The sequence below is a fragment of the Neofelis nebulosa genome, chromosome 7, assembly GCF_028018385.1.
Source record: "Neofelis nebulosa isolate mNeoNeb1 chromosome 7, mNeoNeb1.pri, whole genome shotgun sequence".
In the NCBI taxonomy this organism is placed as follows: domain Eukaryota; kingdom Metazoa; phylum Chordata; class Mammalia; order Carnivora; family Felidae; genus Neofelis; species Neofelis nebulosa.
This window is the reverse complement of record NC_080788.1, coordinates 18863038-18884528: the sequence shown is the minus strand read 5'-3', so window position 1 is coordinate 18884528 and position 21491 is coordinate 18863038. Positions and strand designations below refer to the sequence as shown.

The window sequence follows — 21491 nt, the reverse complement described above, 5'->3', positions numbered from 1 at the left end:
TCTGATGTTGGTCACTTCTAATCCTGGCAGGTCATTAGAAGCTCCTCCCAAGAATGTCAAAAGTTGTAACGTCCGACTCCAGATCTTGGGCCTTTGAATCTCTGGAAGACCACTTCCCCGGTGGATCTCACACTCAGCTGGGCTTGGGGACTGCTGATTTAAATGAAACCTGCCCCTTTAATGCTGCATACCTGGCCGGAGTGGGCAGCTGGCCGGAACCAGAGCCTCGCCCTGCTGCTCTCAGACAGACAGAGCCGCGCGGTAGGACGTTGGGTTGGGTGCCAGGTTGAAAGCTGTCCTGCCTGCCTCAGTCTCAGCCTACTGCCCAGCATCTGCAGCCTCTCTCAAAACTGTTGGGCTTTGGCAGCAGATGGCCCCAATTTTCCAGAAGTGTTTGGAAGTTTACAGTAGACTGCCTCCTCAGAGAGCTCTCCAGACTTTGCAAGTTGTGTGTTATCTGCCATTTCTTGCCCGCCCCCCCCATCTGCACCCCTTGCCAGGAGCGTGACCGGGTGCCCTGACCCTGCCTTCGCCCAGCAGCGTCCCCCCTCCCCACCCGCCCTACACACAAAGTGACCCCAGCCAGGTGACCATCTCTGCAGCCCACAGGACATGGAAGGAGTGACCAACCTCAGGACTCAGGGAGCCTTCCAGAAGTGGGGCTGGCATGCCAGCCTGGGGGAGGACTTCAAACTGCAGTAGTACTTGTGGAAAATTTGGATTTAGTAACTTTTTTTTCATCCAGCTCTTATTGTATCTCCCTTTTGGCTTGTGTTATCAGCAACACATTTCTGAGGCTTTTTACATAACCATTGCCTTCAGTATTGCTTTGAGACAGAGCTGTTCTCCAAACACTCAGTGGGTGCCCAGTGGAGGGAGAGGATCAAAACAGCCTTCCCAGCACTTAATACGGACCACCGCCAGTTGAAGAAAAATGGCAAAGCCTTGAGTGCAGGAGCAGTGCTGTCTTCCGAGGGACTCAGACCTTGCCTGTGTTTTCCTTCCAGGGGAAGGAAGCTGGGCATTGGCTCGTTTGTCCTGCAGACGCTTGAGTAATTCTGCTGCAAAATGTAGTTGATGCTTAAGTGTAGCCAGGGAGGTAACAGATGCTAGAACCAGACAGCTGTTTCATTTTCCTTGTTCTTTGCCCCGGACAGTGGCTTTCCACTGCTGTTTGATCTGCTTTGGTTTGGTTTTGAGGGTTTTTTTGTTCATTCTGTTTTGCTTTCCCATCTGACTTTATTTCCCTCTTTTTTTTCCCCCTATAAAACTTTACTCTTTCCCAATTTACCAAAAAGTTTAAAATCCAGGACAGGATAAAATCCTGTGTATTACAAACACAATTCTCCCTTATCCCTCTTATCCAGGAGTTGGTCTTGAGCAGAGTGTCCTGGTTTCGGGTGCAGGAGCAGGGAAAACCTGTGTGCCCCCGCCCCTGATGTGGCTTCAGTGGCTGTACGTTTCCTTTGAGCCAAGACTATGTTGCCTGGCAATGCTTGCAAATGCAACATTGTGGGCGGAGGGCCCAGAGCATTCCATTCCCCTGCAAATACGAGACGATGATGGGCATTCCTGCCTGGTTGGTGCAGAGGATGCGAGGTTGCAGGGGGAGGAAGCAGAAGAGGAAATTGGGAGCCATCAAGAGACAGTATCATAACCAGTGAATAACGAGTATGTGTTGTAGGGCCAGGAGATGTCCCAGCTCTGCAGTCCCAGTCTGCAAAGTGTGACTTATGACAGTTTCTGTCTCTCAAGGTTGGTGTGAGTAGTAATGAAGTACTTAGCTTAATGCCTGATCTCCGTAAGTGCTTAGAATACGACAGCTCTTCCCTCACACTATCAAAGCTGTGCATTGCCTCACTAGTGAATGTATTTGTTCGTTCATTCATTCGTGCGTTCATTTGCTCATTCAGCAAAGCTTTTTTGGGGTATGTTCAATGTGCTTCCAGACATGTGCCAACTAATGCAATGAGGAGGCACTAAAACACAGCCAATGCCCCCCGGGAGATCGTGATGAAGGGGAACCAAGTGGGTAGGAGGTGAGACACGTAGGGTGGTCACTCAGCAGTTGAGTGTGGAATGCGTATTGAACCCACATGGGTTCTTGCTGGTTGGAATAGAGGAGAGGAGGGAAGACTTCACAAAGATGGGGCTCCTGGATTTGGCCTTGAAGAATACAAAGGATGATTTCATGGCTGTCTCTTATTTACTTCACTTCTGGTTCCTTCCCTGGACTGAGCTGTGTGAGGGCAGGCAGCAGGTGATGCTTACTGTTCACTTCTCCAGCGTGGCATGGTGCAGTCTGCAGGGAGGTGGGCCTGGACGAGGGGCTGGGAGGGCTCTCCCAGCAGAAGCAGCAGCCTGGGCAGGGGCACAGAGGAGCTGTGGATGTGGGTAGTCAGGTGCAGTTAGCGCAGTTAGCACTGCCTGCGGAGGCAGCAGGCAGAGGAGAGGGGCAGAAACGAAGTGAAGAGTGGGGCTATGTCGTACGGGTTTTCAGTGAGTCCCAAAGGGAGTGGTGGGATGCGTTCAGTTGAGATCTGTGTCTTCAAAAAGATTTTACAGCCATATTGAGCCCAAGGAAGACTGCATTCACAAGACCTGCAGGAAATGACTGCATTTGTCCAGATGAGAGAGGATGAGGACTTGAATGAGGCAGTGGAATTGAAGATGAAAAGAAAGAACTCACTATGGAAAAGCCACATTGCCAATCTTTGAATTTGTCTCATCAGTGCTTTGTAAATAGGCATGTGGGTACTAGATAATTATAGCAAAGACCATCTCTACCACAGATGCTTGGTTATCAGTGTGACTTGGGAATGAATTTGTTTTCTGAATAAGAAATCTATGCACAAGGTGTGAAATTCAAAACTTGTATGTTTGCATGTTTGCTTTCCCCTTTTTCATACAAATATTAGCATCCTACCATACTGTTGCGTATCTTTTTTTCCTCTTAACTACGCTTTAGAGTTGTTCAGTACCAGTGTAAATAGAGTTGCCTCATCCCCCCCCCCCCACCCTTTACTACAGATTTTGTTATTTTTTTAACTTTTTGTTGGGAGGTAGGTTTAGACTTAAGAAGAGTTACAAAACTAGTCCAGAAAGCATATGCCTTTCCCCCAGCTTCCTTCTGTGTCAGCATCTTACAGAATCATAGAATCATTATCAAAACCAGGTTGTTAATCCCAGTACAATGTTATTCACTAAAGTGCATGCAGATTTCACCGCTTTTCCCACCAATGTCCTTCTTTCTGTACCGGCATCCTGTTTTGCATTTAGTTGTCCTGTCTCTTGGTCTCCTCCGGTCTGTGGTAGTTCCTTGGTCTCTGTCTCTCATGGCCTCATCACTTGAACGTATTAGTCAATTACGTTTGCAATTTGGGTTTATCTGATGTTTCCTCATGATGATATTGAGGCAATGCATTATTGGCAAGGGGCCCACCATACATCTTATGGCAGTGGTGCCCCCTTATCTGCAGTTTTGCTTTCCATGGTCTCAGTTACCCACAGTCAACCGCGGTCTGAAGCGGATGACCCTTCTGACATGGTCAGAAGGGCACCTGTAGCCTCTCATTATATCACAATGCCCACATCATGAAGTGATGATGTTCCTTTATCTCATCACGTGGGCATTTTATCATCTCACATCCATCACATGAAGAAGAAGGGTGAGTACAATAAGATATTTTGAGAGAGAGAGGCTACATTCACATAACTTTTATTACAGTATATTGTTATAATTGTTCTGTTTTGCTAATGTTCTCTCTCTCTTACTGTGCCTAATTTATAAATTAAGCTTTGTCATAGGGATGTACATACGGGAAATAACAGTATATATAAGGGTCCATAGGGTTAGTATTCTCCATAGTTTCAGGCATCCACTGGGGGTCATGGAACACATCCCCTATGGATAAAGGGGGACTGCCATACTGGTGATGTTAACCTTGGTCACCTGGCTAAGGTGTTTTGGAGGATTCTCCACTGTAACTTACTTTTTATTTATTTATTTATTTATTTTTGTCATTACCAGTGAGTTTATCTGTAGTTTCCTGACCTCAGCACTCTTGACATCTGGGCCAGACCGTTCTTTGCGGTGGGGCTTATGCACTATAGGATATTTAGCAACGTCATTAGCCTCTTCCACTATAAGTCAGGGGCCTCCCCTAGTTGTGACAACCAAAAAATGTCTTCACACATTGTCAAATATCTTGCAGGGGGGCAAAATCACCCCTAATTGAGAACCATTAATCTACAATATAAATGCCTACAAGTGGATAAAAGGCTATTTTTGCATGTATGTAATTTTTGGAGTTTTATTCACCTATGTATAACACAACATGAAACACAGAAAAGTTCAAATCCTAAGTGTACAGTTACATTCTTGTGTGTGTGTGTGTGTGTGTTTTATAAACTGAACACACCGGTATAACCTACACATCAAGAAATACAGCATTTCTGGGGCACCTGGGTGACTCAGTTGGTTAAGCATCTGTTGATTTTGCCTCAGGTCATGATCTCATAGTTTGTGGGATTGAGCCCCCATTGGGCTCTGCGCTGACGTTGCGGAGCCTGCTTGGGATTCTCTCTTTGCCTCTCTCTTTGCGCCTCCCTAACTCATGCTCACATATATGCTCTCTCTCTCTCTCTCTCAAAAGAAATAAACATTAAAAAAATAAATAAATACAGCATTTCTTCAATTCCAGAAGCTTCCTTGAAGTTCCCTTCTACTCTGTAACCCTCAGCAATAATCACTCTTTCCTTTTTTTTTTTTTTTTTAATTTTTTAACATTTTTATTCATTTGTGAGAGACAGAGAGAGAGTGCTAGCAGGGGAGGGGCAGAGAGAGAGGGAGACACAGAATCTGAAGGAGACTCCAGGCTCTGAGCTGTCAACACAGAGCCGGATGCGGGGCTCAAACCCACACACTGTGAGATCATGACCTGGGTTGAAGTCACTTAACTGACTGAGCCACCCAGGTACCCTCACTGTCTTTCTTTGTGACCCCACAGATTAATTTTGCCTGTCTTTGAACTCTAGATGAAATTATGTACATGCCTCAGTACTTGATAGATATTGTCAGATTGCTCTCCAAAGAGGCTTCTCTATTTACACTCTCATAAACAACATATGGAAGTGCCTGTTTTCCCATATCTGCTTAGCCTCTCTGGTCTTTGCCAATCTGAGCATTTAGGAAATGAGTCTTGCAGGTTAAATGACACTTTCTTTATTGATGCATTTGAGTATTTTTTTCATATATTAAAAAACCAGTTGGGTTGTCTTTTCTGTGGACTGTCTTTTTAAATCTTTTGGATTATTGATTTCTTTTTAGTGATTTGTTGGAAATTTTATAGATTAAGGAAATTGGCCCTTTAGATGAAATATGAGTTACAGATTTTTTGATGTTTGTTTTTTACTTCTTTAAAATCATTTTATGTCAAGCAGAAGTGTGTGTGTGTGTGTGTGTGTGTGTCTGTGTGTGTGTCTGTGTGTGTGTAAAGTCAAATATATCAATATCTTTAGTCTTCTGGGTTTTATGTCATGGTTTGAAAGGTCTTTCCCATTCCTAAATTGTAAATAAACTTAATTTGTATCGTATCTTCTAGTACTTTTATGATTTCATTTTTGTGTTTAAATCCTTAATACAGCAATCATTTATTTTAGTGTAAGGTGTGAGGTAGGGATCCAACCTCACTTGGTTTCCAGATGGCCCCTCAGGTGGCTCCATACCATTTACTGATTAATTCATACCTCCCCATAAATTCGAAATGCCATCTTTATAATACATTATACTTCTTTATTTCTCATTTAAAAAATATATTTCTGGATTTCCCAGCCTGTTCCACTGATATAATCATGTACCTCTTAATATTTACACGGCCATTATTTTATATTTTAATGCACTATCCATATGCTTTTCCACAGTTTTCCAGGCTATTATTTGTTTGTTTCTTCATATGGTCTTTAGAATCTGCTTGTTTAGTTCCAAATTATATTGGTATTTTAAATTCAATTATATTATTTTAGAGACTAACTCAGGGAAAAATAATACCTTTATACTCTTGAGTTTTCCTACATAGTATTTCTTTACATCCATTCAAGACATCCTCCCTCCCTCAAGGAAATTTAAATTTTTTCTTTATGTATATTTTATAAGTTTCTTAATATATTTATTTCTATAGTATATTTTTTTCTATTTTAATGGTGTCTTTTATTCCATTATATCTTTTATTTTATTTTTTATTTTTTAAAATTTACATCCAAATTAGTTATCATATAGCGCAACAATGATTTCAGGAGTAGATTCCTTAGTGCCCCTTACCCATTTAGCCCATCCCCCCTCCCACAACCCCTCCCGTAACCCTCAGTTTGTTCTCCATATTTATGAGCCTCTTCTGTTTTGTCCCCTTCCCTGTTTTTATATTATTTTTGTTTCCCTTCCCTTATGTCCATCTGTTTTGTCTCTTAAAGTCCTCATATGAGTGAAGTCATATGATTTTTGTCTTCCTCTGACTAATTTCGCTTAGCATAATACCCTCCAGTTCCATCCATGTAGTTGCAAATGGCAAGATTTCATTCTTTTTGATTGCTGAGTAATACTCTGTTGTGTGTGTGTGTGTGTGTGTGTGTGTGTGTTTATTTATCCATTCATCCACTGATGGACATTTGGGTTCTTTCTATACTTCGGCTGTTGTCGATAGTGCTGCTATAAACATGGAGGTGAATGTGTCCCTTAGAAACAGCACAGCTGTATCCTGTGGATAAATGCCTAGTAGTGCAATTGCTGGGTCATAGGGTTGTTCTATTTTTAGTTTTTTGAGGAACCTCCATACTGTTTTCCAGAGTGGCTGCACCAGCTTGCAATCCCATATTCCATTATATCTTTAAAACTGGTTGTATTTGATATTTATAAAGAACTTTGATTACTGTATTTTCATTTTATGTCCAGCCATCTGACTGAATTCTTCTAGAGATTATAATAGTTCTTTAATTGAGTCATTTGGGTTTTTAGTTATATAATTCTATATTAGCCCCTAATTCTCTCTCTCATCTAAAATAAAAAGTGTGATAATATCCATTCTTTTCTCATCTAAAATAAAAACTGTAATAATATACATTCTATACATCAGAAGCATTAATGAGAAATTCTTCTGATGTTTCTCCATGAGATAGGTATTTATCAAGTGAAGAAAGTATCCATTTATTTATATTGTTAAGAACTTTAATAAGAGGTTATGATTAAATTTTAGTAAATGTCTTCTCTGCATCCATAATGAGGAATGGATGAGTTCTGTCTTTGAATTATTAATGTGGCAAATTATATTAGCAGATTTTCTAATATTAAACCATCTTCAGGTTCTCAGAGTAAAGCTTTCTTGGTCATGGTGCATGCTTCACTTTTATTTAGGATTTTTACAGTAGTGTTCATAAATGAGTTTGGTATGAAGCTTTTCTCCTTTCCTGCCCTGTTCAGTTTGGTTTCAAAGTCATATTGATTAATACAAAGAATAAGGAAAGCTTTCCCTCCTTTTGTATGCCATTAAACAGTTTGAATGCATTGGTATTATCTGTTTCTTAAAGACTAAATAGAATCCCCCTATGAAAAATACTGCTAAGAAACCAGAGGTTTTCAGAAAGGGTAGCTCATTGGCAAGCTTCCCTAGGTCTTCTGTATTAACTAGTCTGTATACATTTTTAGTCTATTCTCAACAATAGATCTATTAATTTATATGCTGTTAGGAAATCATTTCATCTTAAGCTTATGTAATAGAATTGAGCTCAGTGATCACTGATTATTTTTTTTAATTTCCTTTACATTTTGATTATTTTCTTTCCTTCTTTCTTTCCTCCTTTCCTTTCTTTTCTCTCTCTTTCTTTTCTTTTCTTTCTTTCTTTCTTTTTCTGTTATTCCTGCTTTCTCCCCTTTTTCTTAAATAGATTAACTAGCGGTTTATCCCATTTATTTTTCCCCCAAAGAGCCAACTCCTATTTGCCTATTGTTTTTCTTCTTCCTAAATAATAAATTTCTCCTTTCCTCATCATTAATTTATTCTGCTTTCTTATAGATTTATGTTTTTCCCCTTTCAAACTTTTTCAAATGGATACTTAATTTATTTTCCTTATTGTCTATGAGTATTTGAGACTCTTCCTTCATTTGTCATGATATCTAGCACTTCACCTTCATTATTTTCTTTATCATTTGCAGCTTTCATTATGACTTTCCCATTAGCCCAAGAATTGTTTCAAATGACATCCTGTGATTTTTGCTGCATTATATGGATCCAAAGCAAGCTGGTAGTTTCATCAAATGTACAAGAGGAGGGCGTTACACTTACAGTATGAGTAGCAGGAGGAGGGGTTGTTGGGCTGTAATAGAAGACTGCCCCCCACTAAGTATGGGAACTCATTATTCTATATGATACATGTTCTATGTCAGCTATTTTCTTCTCAAATACTTCCTGTCTCCCATTCTTTCTATTCTCTCCTTCTGGGACTATGATTAGACACATACATCAGTATTTTTCTTTCTTATCTCTTAACCCATTTTTTTTCTTTTTAGTATTTCCCAATTCCTTTTCTCTCCATACTGTACTGTGTATAATTTATTCACATCTATTTTCCAGTCACTCATTCTGTCTTTCAATGATGTCAGAATCTACTGCTTTTCTTCAACAATTATACATTCAGTTTTTAAAAGGTTCTTTCTAGTTTCTTTTTCAGATTAGCCTGGTCATACTCAACAGTATCTTCCTGCCAGCTTGTGTATGTGATCTCATCTTCTAGTTCTTTAAACATTTTATAGATATTCTATATTCTGTATCTGATCATTCTGTTATCTAAACACTTTGAAAGTTTAAGTCTTGTGTTTGTGTCTTCCGCCAGCTGTCATTCATGTTTCCATGTTTCATTGTAAGTTTACTTTTATTGACTACCACCGTGGAATTGTGAGAGGCTGAATGGTGATTTGCTTTCCTTCAGAGAGAATTTATATTTGTCTCAACCAGAGCCAGGGATGTCACGAATCCTTCCAGATTCCAGACTTACTCTCCCAACTGTAGTATCAAGATCATTGCTGGCCCTCAAGGGAATGCACCTCTTCTATGTGCTTACCCCCAGATTGGACTATGTTGTATGTATGTAGAGATATAGCTATGTGTGTATTTTGTGTTTGCTTTCTTGAATAGTTCCTTTACTTCTGGTGAGCGCAGCAATAAGGATGATATTTTATTACAATACCTCACTGCTTTTGTAATGGATGAGCAGCCCTGCCTCCCACAGACTATTTGGTCTGACATTTGCTGGAAGCAAAAGGTGCCTTAGGTCAACTTCTATCTATTTTACTGTATCCTAATTCCTTGAGCTTGATAAAATAGATGAATTTCTACCTTCAAACCCCTTCTTTCCATTCCCTCTACCCCCCAATTTAATTATTTTCTTAGTGGTTAACATTTTACCTTTAAAAGCTCTTATATCTCAGTTACTATATTTATCTGTTATGTTTTGTTACTCCCCCAGCCAAAAACAATAAAGAAATTGATGTATATGGACAATCTCATAAAACCTTCTTTTCTAACCTGTTCTTATACCTATATTATTTCTGCCTCATATTAGCTTATAGCCTCTGCATTCTGTTGTCTAACTTCAGTCCCCACGTTTCAGTCAGTGTCTTTGATCCATGTTCACTTCTAATCCTTGGGTTTTCCCCTCATTTCTCTGCTCGCTGAATTTCATCCTCTAGTATTGTCTCCCAAAAAAGATCCAGCTCTTTATAGGTTTGAAAATAATTTTCCGTAACCTAAATATTTGGGCAACACTTCAGTTGCTAGAAGTTGCTTGGGTTACATTTTCTTTCCTTGTGTCTTTCTGAGCATTGTTCCATTGCCTTCCAGCATTGAGGGCTGCTGTGGAGAAATCTGCATGTAGCCTGATACCTTTTCCCATTATCAGTGACTTGGTCTTTTTGCCTGGCTGCCTAAAATATTTTTTGCTTTATCTCTGAAATCCAGTAACTTTTATCAGGACATGCCTCCGTGTTCATGATTCTTCGCCATTTTCCCTGGAACAAGGCTTTGCTTTTCAATCTGAGACTGAGGTATTCTTTCATTTCAGGATAGGGTCTTGAATTTATATACATTTTTTAGTGTTCATTTATTTTTTGAGAGAGAGAGAGACAGCATGAGCAAGGGAGGGGCAGAGAGAGAGGGAGACAAAGAAGCCCAAGCAGGCTCCACACTGTTAGCACAGAGCCCTACACGGGGCTTGAACTCACAAACTGCGAGATCATGACCTAAGCCGAAGTCAGATTCTTAACCAACTGAGCCACCCAGGCATCCCTTGAATTTGTATTCAAATACCTTTTCTGTTACATTACTTTGGTTCTCTCCTTTAGGAGAGACCAGCCAGCTCTGATGGTTAATATTTTATCTCATTTGACCTGACCATCATTTCCCTGAGTTCTTATGTATTTTCCTTTTGCAAGTACAAAAAGTGAAAAAACAGGGGTGCCTGCATGACTCGGTCAGTTGAGCGTCAAACTCTGGATTTCGGCTCAGGTCATGGTTTCACAGTTCATGGGTTTGAACCCTGTGTCAGGCTCTGTGCTGACAGTGTGGAGCCTACTTGGAATTCCCTCTCCCTCTCCCTCTGCCCCTCCCCTACTTGCTCTCTCTCTTTCAAAATAAATAAATAAACTTAAAAAACAAGAAACAAAACCAAAAAAAATGCAATTACTTTGTTCTTAAAAAATAATAATGCACATGTGCTTGCACATTATTTTTAGCCATTTTATGATCATTTTATCCAGTGAGTGAATATTCTTCACATGCTTTCTCCTTCCCGTAACTTCTCCCTTTTTGTACTAATGAGTACAGATCCTGTGCTGATTATTTCTATGAATTGTTCACCTCTGAGTTATTCCTGGACCAGCTATAGATAGGATGTTCATTTTGGAGAGTGTCAGGGCTATTTCCAGGCTAGCAGGCATTCTCCTTATGAGACCACTGTGTGTGTCCTGACCTAAAGAGACCAGCAATTGCAAGACTATCCACCATGCAGTCTTTCTCCTGCTCTGAGGAATGGCTCCCCCCACACGTGGTCTATCCTTGTACTTTCCTTGTGAAGCCCTGATTTTCCCGCTTCTACCTTGTGATAGGTTGGTCCAGAGAATCTTCCATTATCAGAGCATGCATTTCTCTCTTGTCTTCTCTCTTTCAGTAAGTGGTTTTACCATAAATAGTATACTAAGCATGCATAAAAAATGCACAGGTCATACATTTAGAGCTTGATTCTTTTTTAGAAAGTGAACACACGTGTGGAGCCACTACATAGGTCAAGGACCAGGATATGAACCTTGATAAATGAACTCCCCAGTCTGGTGCTTCTGACCAGCTCAGGCCCTTGACCTCCACAAACATGTGCCTGTTCTTTGGGAAGAAGGAAAAATATAGAGAAAGCCCTGCCCTACCTGCCTTCCACAGCTGTCCTCAGGATGACAGATGTTAGAGGACTTTGTCCTACAGATGGCAGAGCACTGGGTCATTTGGAAAGCATGACATGAATGCCAGCTATCTCACAGGCACCGCAGTGACAAGCATTAATGCAGTCCTTACCATTTGTCCTGTACTCACAAGGAATCACAGAAGGGTGATTGCTTAGCTTGGGCACACACGGCAGTGCTGGTGGCTGAGCTGGGATCAGAGGCTGCAGCTCTAAAGTTGTCTTTTCCGCTCAACTCCCTTGTCTTTGTTTTTAAACTAAACACAGAAAGGTATCCACTATCCTGACTCACAGAAAACGATAATTTTATCTTATTTGTTTTTAAACCTCATAAAAATGGGATACACACATTTCTGTCCGATGCATACGTCAGAGTGGAATTGTTGAGTGTTAGAATGTGCATGTCTTCAGTGTTAGTAAGTACTGCCAAAGAGTTTTCCAGAGTTGTTGAACCAAGTTAGAAGCTCAGCATCAGTTTTAGAGCATTCATATCATACCACATCCTTGCCAACACTTTGTATTCTCTGTCTCTGTCATTCTAGCCATTCTGGTGCATGTGTAGAGGTACCAAGTGGTAGTGGCTGATGAAATTAAGCACCTGCTCATATGTTTATTGGCCATCCTTATGTTTTGGCTTTTTTTAAGTGATCTCTACACCCAACGTAGGGCTCAAATTCACAACCCCAACATCAAGAGTCACACGCTCCACCAATTGAGCCAGCTAGGCACCCCATCCTTAAGTTTAAATGCCCTTGTTTGTAAAGTGTTCAAGTTTTTTGCCCATTTTTCTGCTGGGCTATTTTCTTAATTGTCTGTGGGAGCTTTCGTGTTTTTACAGATATTCTTGATACAAATCCTTTGTTGGCTCCATGCGTTATAAGTATCTCTCCCTTTTATTGCAAATATCCTCTCTCATTTTCTTATGGTTGTCTCTTGATACACAGAAGTTCTTCATTTTAACATAATATAATTCATTTCTTTTGGCCTTTATGGTTACTACTTTTTGTGTTCTTGAAAGTCTTTGCCAGACTCATCTCCTTTTCTTTGATGGCTAGAAAAGTTTTATGGGAATTCATGGTCTATAAAGTGCATAACAAACCGTTCACACCGCCTTCCTCCTCTCCCTCTTGATGGGGCAGGTGTGTCTCCTAATCCCAAGCACTCCTACCCATAAATTACCTGCCGGGTCAGCCTTGTTCTCACGAACACATGTCCACACGCTGACACCACACTCTCGAAGAGCTCCGAGGTCAAGGTGCATGGAATCAAACATTTAATGAGGTGCAGTCTGTCTTTATGGGACCAGCTGGGGTTGTGCTCAGAGTTCTCATCTTTTTACCGGTCCGCTGAGAACTGAACAATAATGGGAACACAGGGGTTTTCCTGAACCCACGGGCACACTATTCCCCTTGAATCATCAATTTCTTTAAGGGCATGGAGTGGCTTCGACACACTTGAAAAAATGAGCAAGAGCTTACGCTCTGTGAGCTCTTTGTCAAAGCCCCTTCAGCCCTGTTTTCCTTCCCTGTTTCTCCTTTTGTCTCTTCAGCTTCTAAATATTTTTTGACTTGAGACAGCACAGTGCACACTATTCTATGCAGATGTTTGAGATTACTTGGAACAGCAGAACTCTACACGAAGCACAGCACACCCTTTGTGAGCCCCACTGTGACTATCCTGAGCAAGGACCCTTGACCCTCACCCTGCCCAAAATGTACCCACAGGTGCCCCGGCCACGCCCGGGAGGGTGATATCTCCCTACTGCGGCTCAGGCCTTTTCCCCGTGTGCTTGGGCTTGGCATCCCAGAAGTGCTGTGTCTTTAAAAGAGCCTTCTGTACATCTGTTCTCAATTTTCAGACCACGAGGCGAGGATTTGGGTGCAAGTAGTTTATCTGGGAAGTGATCCCAGGAAGCACCGTGAGGGGGCAGGGAAGGGAGAGGAGGGTGGCAAGTCCAAAGTACACTGATGGGCAGGCGACTGCATGGACAATGGGACCATCCCACCGGGACCCTCAGAGAGAAGTGTGGTGCTGGCCTCAGAGCCATTGCACCCAAGGAGATGGGGTGTCCAGCTCCCATCCCCATGACCGACGGTTGCTCCGTGGTCAGGGGATGGCCTCCAGCAGAGAGACTGGGGAAGCAGCAGCCGGTGAGTGTGCTGTCTTCTCCGAGTCCTGCAAGGGAGACTGAAGCAGCCAGGGAGGACACTGGCCATGTATCCAGCTATTTTCATAAATAGTCCCATCTTGAGCACTCTGTCTACATGCAGGTTTCCTATTAATACAAATGGGAGTCTGTTTTTAAATGCCTATTCTTAAATAGAATTATTTCAATTATTTGTGCAGTTAAGAAATTCTTTAGGTGAAACACTATAAGAAATTAGGCATAATGCAGCTGAGCTAGAAAGCAGGTGACCACAGGGAGAATGGAAAGCCTTCTTTAACCCCTTGGGGGTCTCAATTCTGGGCCTGCACAGTGGACCCTCCAGCCTCAGCTCTGAAGCTGCCTTTTCCGGCAAGCCCTCCTTGGTGAGGTTAGGATGGAGAGATTCCTTTCCTATGCACTCGGTCTGACCCATGGGTGTCTGCCTCATACCTTCCTACATTAAATGGAAAGTATGTGTTTGTTACTGGCTCCCAGCCTGCGCCCTGCATCGGACAACTCCTAGGCCCTCAATAGCTAATGCAGGAATTGCCGAACTGAATCCCCTTGAGACAAGCATGGGAAATAAAGGCACAGAATTTTGTTGAGTTAAAATGAACCAGTTGAATGATGCACATATTTTTTTTTCTTCACATCCAGACTCATGACCCTCCTTCCCTTCATGTTTCAAATTCTCAATCCAAACCAGTCATCAAGCCCCACCTTCTGCCCCCAGTAGTGACCTGTGTGTGGTGCTCTAGGCAGTTACCTTCCTTCCCTTGTCAGCAGCATCTGATGTGCGCTGGACTGTGGTGCCTGGTGGAAGGAGATACGTCCTGCAAGACCAAGCTGGACCCTCCCCTGGACGGCACTGAGTGTGGGGCAGACAAGGTAACCCCCGCCTCCCACTGCCCTCCCCCAGCCCCCATCTCCTGAGTATTGGGTGTCTCTCCTGAAGGGCAGTGGTCTGTGCTTTACTCAGGAGTACCTGAAGCACCCTCTGGGCTGCCCCAGAAATGCCCATGGAGCCCACTCTGGGAAAAGAGGGGCACCCACATCACCTCTCCTTTTTCTGCTGATAAGATACAAGAACCACTTGCTATTTTTGTTCAATCGACTCTTTTTGTCATACAAGTGAATTTACTTAAAACTTGCACGTCAATAAACCATACATAGAAAAACAGGATCGCTCGCCATACACAAAGGGCTATCATAAAATAAATTCTATGAGAACTGTGTTGCTCACTTCTAGCTCAAGTTTAAGAGAGCAAGCCTGTAGGCCTGATCTTCATTAACCGGAGAGATTGGTGTTGGAGAGGAGAGGTGTTCAGGGCCAGCAGCCGCAGAGTTCTCTTAGTCTTCCTGCAAGGAATGAATGAGATGCCGTGGTTGGGAACCACTAAATCACCTGTCCTGCCCTGGATGTGCCACACACGTTGGGAAATTTCCATTTTAGAGGATTGGCTTTCCCTTATCCTTGGAGCCAAGGTTCACCCGTGTGGAACTTACGGTGTCATCTCTGAAGCACCAAACCCAACTTTGAAGTTCAAAACCACAAAGCCAGGAGACTCAGCCTTCCAGAGAGATGCACTCCCAGTCAGGAAAGTTGGCAGAAACTCAGGTCTCTCCATAAGCCATGTGAACTAATCCTTTTTCTGAGAACTTAGAAAACTCCAACGGAGCACACGTCACGTGGGATTTTAGGGCACGCTGCAAATGCCACAGGTGTACAGGTGTCAGGTTGAGTGAGGAAGGTCGCTAGAGCTAAGAAGCATGCATGCCCCAAAACGGTCTGCTCGTATGTGAATTACAGAAGGCAATTTGGGACGGCAAGGTGCTTTTTCACGTGGTGGGAATCGCAAGTTACCGGGTGAGTGAGCAGGTTTGATCCTTGGGCACTGAGGGCCCCTGGGGCCCCCCTGCTGTGTTTCAGTGGTGCCGCGCAGGGGAGTGCGTGAGCAAGACACCCATCCCGGAGCACGTGGACGGAGACTGGAGCCCCTGGGGCGCGTGGAGCATGTGCAGCCGGACGTGTGGGACGGGAGCCCGCTTCCGGCAGAGGAAATGTGACAACCCCCCGTAAGTTCCCCTTGAGCAGGCATTCTCCAGGGTGCCTTGATCGGGGTTTCCCAGCAGCAGCTCTTCCTGCCTTAGGCAAAGGAGGGTCTGTCTCCTGCGAGAATTTGAGCGGAAGGAAGACCAAGTCCCTCCAAGGGCCACGGACGCAGGGTGTTGAGTGTGTCATAGGCCACCTCAACTTCGACAGAGCTCTTTCTGTGAGCACAGATACCCTGAGTCCCATGGCTCCTTACTCCTCACGTGGGCCTTGCTAGAAAGCTGTCCTGAGACAGCTGGGTGACACACTCCCCTGGCCTGCAGCTTCCTTAGGGGACCTTCCGGGGAGGCCTGTGGACCTTCGAAAGAGAGGCTCACCTTTCGATTGGCTCTTAGCTGATCTGGGAGCTGCCTGGCTGTTGATGAGTCACAAAGCACCTGGGGGTTCAGCTGTCCTGTACATCCAGATACTTTTCATGGGTCCTTTTAGAACGATTTGAGAGAAAATTGTTTTTTGGGTTTTTTTGTTTTGTTTTGTTTTGTTCTTGTTTTTTATCTTATAAGCTTCCTTTTATTGACCTAGAAGACACCATGACCCCTCTTGTTCTTGGCACATTTGCTCCAGAAAGCTCAGGGGTAGATGTTGTGCTTAATTATAAAAATTCCTTGCCCACAGGTGTTTCTCGTCTCCTCTGAAATTTCCCATTTTTAGTATTTCTTAAAAGAGTCTGTTTCATGTCCTGTGTGCCATCAGCTTCATCACATTCACTTCAAAAAGAGCAAGTTATAAATTATCAGTGAAAAAGAAATGCTTTATATCCATAATTAAGTCATGGTGATGAATAATTAGCAAATCCCTCCTGTGTTTAAAAATCCTGAAGCCCAGGCTGTATCCCAGACCAATTAATTCACAAATTCTGGGGATGGGACCTAGGAACTGGATGTTTTAAATCTCTCCAGGTGAACCCAATGGCCAGCCAAGGTCAAGAACTTCCCGATTAAAGGAAAACATGCACACAGTTTAGTCAACGTCAAGAACACTGTTTTTCCCCCAGTAGTGCTATAAGAATTGGCATCACATACTGTGTCTTGTTAAAACTTTTCCTTCCGGTATTTAGCAGAGTGGCTGAAAAATAATAGGTGTGTCTTTAATCTTTTAGGAATGACTTCTTAATTAAAAGCATAGAGGCTATACTGGGATCCTCCAGAGAAACAGAATCAACGAATATATGTATGAATCTTGATGAGAACTTGGCTCATATAATTATGGAGGCCGAGGGGGTCCCACGATCTGCCATCTGCAAGCTGGAGACCCAGGAAAGCTGGTGATGTCATCCAGTCAGGTCTGAAGGCCTGAGACCCAAAGGAGCTGATGGTGAAATCCCAGGGGAGGGCAAGAGAAGATGAGAAGAGAGGTCCTAGTGGGGGTAGGGGCACAGGGTGCGTGTGTGAATTCCTTCTTCTTCTGCCTTTTGTTCTATTCAGACCTTTAGGGATTGGACGATGCCCATTAGGGAGGGCCATCTACGTTACTGCGTCCACAGGCCCGCATGCCAGCCTCATCCAGAAACCCTCACAGACACACCCAGAAATAACCTTTCATCTGCACACCCTGTGGCCAGTCACATCAACACATAAAAGTAACCATCACAGATGTGTAGAAGGTTAGAAAGCCTGTTTTGCTAAATGGTGAGAAATTAATAGAGGTTTCTATTTATTCATGGCTCTGTGAGGAAGTTAAAATAGTTTCATCTGTGGCCCTGAGACGAGAGCTCTGGATTTGGAATCAGGATGCGGAGATTTAGGCCTGGCTTAATTGTGGGTCGTGTGTCCTCAAGGAAGCCCCTTCTTCCCTCTGGGTATCAGTTTTGCCATTAGAGGGAGCTGGCACATTATGGTGGGAAGAGCTGGACTTCAAAGTGAAACAGAGAAGGCTTCAAGTCCCAGGGCCACTCCCTATAGCAGGTGATGGCTATTACCTGTGTCTCTGTCTGAAGTTGGAATAATTCATGGGCATACATATAACATACATGGTCTGTCTTTAGTATATGGTCCTTCTCTATATTAGCACTAATGGAAGATTAGGGATGGGATGAGACTGTGTGCCCTGCCCCCTAACTCACAGCACTGTTTGAGGCTCAGAGGAGGGTGATTTACACGGAAAGGCTTTGTTGTAAGACATAGCTGTCATGGATGCGTCATGTTTGCATCTGGAGCTCCTGTACTCTAGCCGAGGATTGGTCTCCTTTGGCACAGCATTCCACACCAGATGTCACCCAGGAAATGTCATAGTAGGGGCCTATCAGAACCTTTAAATGCCCAGAAGGACCCTGTGCCCAGAGACGGTTGACAATTGGATTGTATTCAGGTAAGGACACCCCTTACAAGAATAAGATGTCATCGATGCTGAGCAGATGCATTGGGCACAACTTTTAAGGGCCCTGACTTTGTTTTCTTGGCATGATGTTGGCTAAGGCATCCCCCATGCCTTGGCTCTACCCACTGTTCTCATCCCAGCTGCTTTCTGCCCACCCACTCCTAAAGAACCCCTAGTTCAGAAAGCCAAGTTAACGTGCTTCCCTGGCCTGACCTGCTGTGGGATTTCATGGGCTGGGTCCTCACCCTATCCCTCCACACCCAGTGGCCCCAAGAGAGAGGCTGTTCCAGAAATCCCAAAGTTGTAAAAATCTTCCATTCCTCTTCTTTATCAGGTGCCCTTCCTCCCCACCCAGTGGTGGTCATGGACTTTCTCTCTCCTTGCCCCTCTTCCTGTGTATTATCATTGAGGAATGGGGGGGGGGCGGGATTTGTCAGGCTATCACAAACAGGCCACTGAGGGGTATGCAGGTCTTAGCACATCAAATGGTTATGGGCACTGACACATCCCTGAGAGGGAAGTCTTTATGTCTGATCTCTGTCATCCAACAACATCCCATGGGGCAGGCAATGGTAGAAGGACCAGAAAAAGAATACTGGTGCTCTCATGTCTCCTGGCTCCTGTTCCCCTTCGCAATGACACCTTTCCAACATGGTGCCTTCACACACCTTGACAAGGCTCTGACTCTGGACTAAGGACTCAGCTAGTTATAGGCTTATAGTGACAAGCAAAAACAGATTAAAAAGTCCTCACCGACTTCCCTTGGTCTTCTCCTGGACCTGACCCTTCCCAAACTGATCTCTCCTCCCAGCCCACTTCCCCACTCAGTTCATAGCACCACCCTCTGTGACATTGCCACAGTCCAAAGCCCCTGAGTCTGTGAATGGTCCTCTTGTCCCGTCTCTTCCTCCTCCATGTCCTCTCAGGGGAAGAATGGCAAATACAGTGAGCCCACACCGTGTGCCACGTTCCCTCCTATGCATTTACAGAAAGTGAATCATGTAAAAATGCTGCCCTATGAGGATAGGTATTCTTTTTGGCTCCACTGATTAGAAATTGAGTGGTAGAAAGGTTAGGTAACTTGCCCGTGGTCACACAGCTGGTTTAGAACCTAGCAACGAGGCTCCATTGTTCTTTCAGACGTTTTGCACTGGCCTCCCTGCTTCCCACATGCTCCTTGTCCCCCAGATTCATTTCCCACACAGAGCCAGAGAGATCCACTTAAGCATAAATCCAGTTATATTTCTTCCTGCTTCAGCCCTGTCAATCATTTCCCTCTGCACTTAGAATAAAATCCATACTCTTGACCATAGCCTCTGTATTCATTTCCTGGGGCTGCTGTAATAACTGACCACAACTTGGTGTCTTAAACAGAAATTTATCCTCCTCTCCCCATTCTAGAAACCAGAAGTCTGAAATCAAGGTATTGGCAGGATTGATTCCTTCTTGAAATTGAAGAATTGATCCCACCCATGCCTCTCCCTGACCTTCTGGTGGCTTCCGGTGCCCTTTGGCATTCTTTGCCCCTGTAGACTTGCCTCTGGTCTCTGCCTCTGTCTTCACATGGTCTTCTTGGTGTGTCTTCTCCTCTCCTAAGGACCCCTGTAGTTGGATTTAGGGCCTACCCTAATTCAGGATGACCTCATCTCATGATTAAGAGATCCTTTTGTTTTGTTTTGTTTTTAATGTTTATTTATTTTGAGAGGGAGACACAGAATCCTAAGCAGGCTCCAGGCTCCAAGCTGTCAGCACAGATCCCGATGCGGGGCTTGAACTCATGAACCAGATCATGACCTGAGCCAAAGTCGGATGCCCAACTGACTGAGCCACCCAGGCACCCCAAGAGATCCTTAATTACATCAACCAAGACCCTCTTTCCAATTAAGGTCACATTCGAAGGTTCTGAGCAGGATTATCTTGGAGGGGAAGGGGCCACCATTCAACTCACTGCAGCTTCCTTTTTGTCCTCAGATACAGCACTTCAGGCTCCAAACACTTGTCAGTATTCCTTTCCCTCTCCCCAGCTTGCCTGTGTCTCTCCTTGGGTCTCTAACTAAATGTCCTCTCAGGCCTCCTTCCTGAGCACCTTGCACCAGACTGGGTGCCTGCTTTACCCTCTCTCTCAGCACCCTCTTTCTACTTTACAGGTATGATAACAATTTGTAATTACTCTTTTGTACTTGCTTGTTTTCACTCTGTCCTCCCCCCACTGGCCTCTGGGCTCCACGAAGGCCACACCTGTCTGGGCACCATTTTCCTTTCCGTGCTTATAGCAGAACGGTCCTCAATGATATGCGCTTCCTACCTCATCACTTGGATGCATGCTGGCTGAGAAAAAGTAGTCTCTGCTTTTTTTTTTTTTTTTTTAATTTTTTTTTTCAACGTTTTTTATTTATTTTTGGGACAGAGAGAGACAGAGCATGAACGGGGGAGGGGCAGAGAGAGAGGGAGACACAGAATCGGAAACAGGCTCCAGGCTCCGAGCCATCAGCCCAGAGCCTGACGCGGGGCTCGAACTCACGGACCGCGAGATCGTGACCTGGCTGAAGTCGGCCGCTTAACCGACTGCGCCATCCAGGCGCCCCAGTCTCTGCTTTTCTACTGCCCCAGAAGACACACTTCATACTGTTCTCCCCCCCAAACACAAAGGTTATTGTAAATTATTATGCCAAGAAGGTAGATCACCCGCTAGCCTCCCCTTTCTTGTACTGTCTCACCTCACTGAGGCCTAGATGCCGTGAACAGCCATGAGTGGGGTTCAGGTTCCCCTACACATGAGGGTCACCTTCTCACACACCTGCCCAACCCTGGCGAGGCTGTAGGCCACAGCTAGGGAGGCTCAGGGCCTTCTCAAGAACAAAGTCCAAAATGTAGCCCAGTCTTGTTTACTCCATGTGACAGAAACACTATGTCTTTGCATCTGTAATATTTATGCCTTGGTAGCCTGTCCAACCTTTCGTAATAACAGCATAGATCTGTTTTCCGTTCTGGAAAGCAACAACAGGCTCTTTCCCCCAGGTAGTTTCTATAAGGTTCCTTCCCTTTCAGGGAACCACCCCAGGTGAATGGGAAGAGAAGGGCCCAGTCCTTGGGTGGGTGGTTTAACGGCAGCCCCAGGTGTTTCCGGGGGAGATGCAGACAGCGTTTTACGAAGTCCAGGCAACAGTTGTTAACCTGTTTTGGCAGAGAAGCCTGACGTGGTGATTGTTACAAAGCACAGCTGATCGAGGACCTGGAGCCAATCTCTGACCAAAACAATGTCCTCTGCCTGGCTCACTCCTTAAATCACCAGGCTCGCTGCCTTGAGATTTCCCAAGGATGTCCGAATCACACTGCTATGAACATCTCGGACTTGGAACGCTCCCACCAACCTCTCCCTACCCAACTCCCCCCCCCCCACCTCACTTTGTATTCCTGGCTCCT

The 21491-nt window shown here is 44.1% G+C and overlaps 1 protein-coding gene across 4 annotated transcripts in view; it reads left to right on the top strand.

The window, feature by feature from the left end:
• Positions 1–21491, top strand: part of ADAMTS17 (ADAM metallopeptidase with thrombospondin type 1 motif 17) — a 346524-nt gene that overhangs the window by 190400 nt on the left and 134633 nt on the right. For 2 of the 4 annotated variants that reach the window (XM_058736751.1, XM_058736749.1), the window contains exons 11-12: positions 14426–14527; positions 15570–15715. In XM_058736751.1, coding sequence (XP_058592734.1) covers positions 14426–14527; positions 15570–15715 — 248 coding nt within the window. Of the gene's footprint in view, positions 1–14422; positions 14528–15569; positions 15716–21491 lie in introns of all 4 variants that reach the window. The other 2 variants (XM_058736750.1, XM_058736748.1) reach the window with 1 other exon arrangement.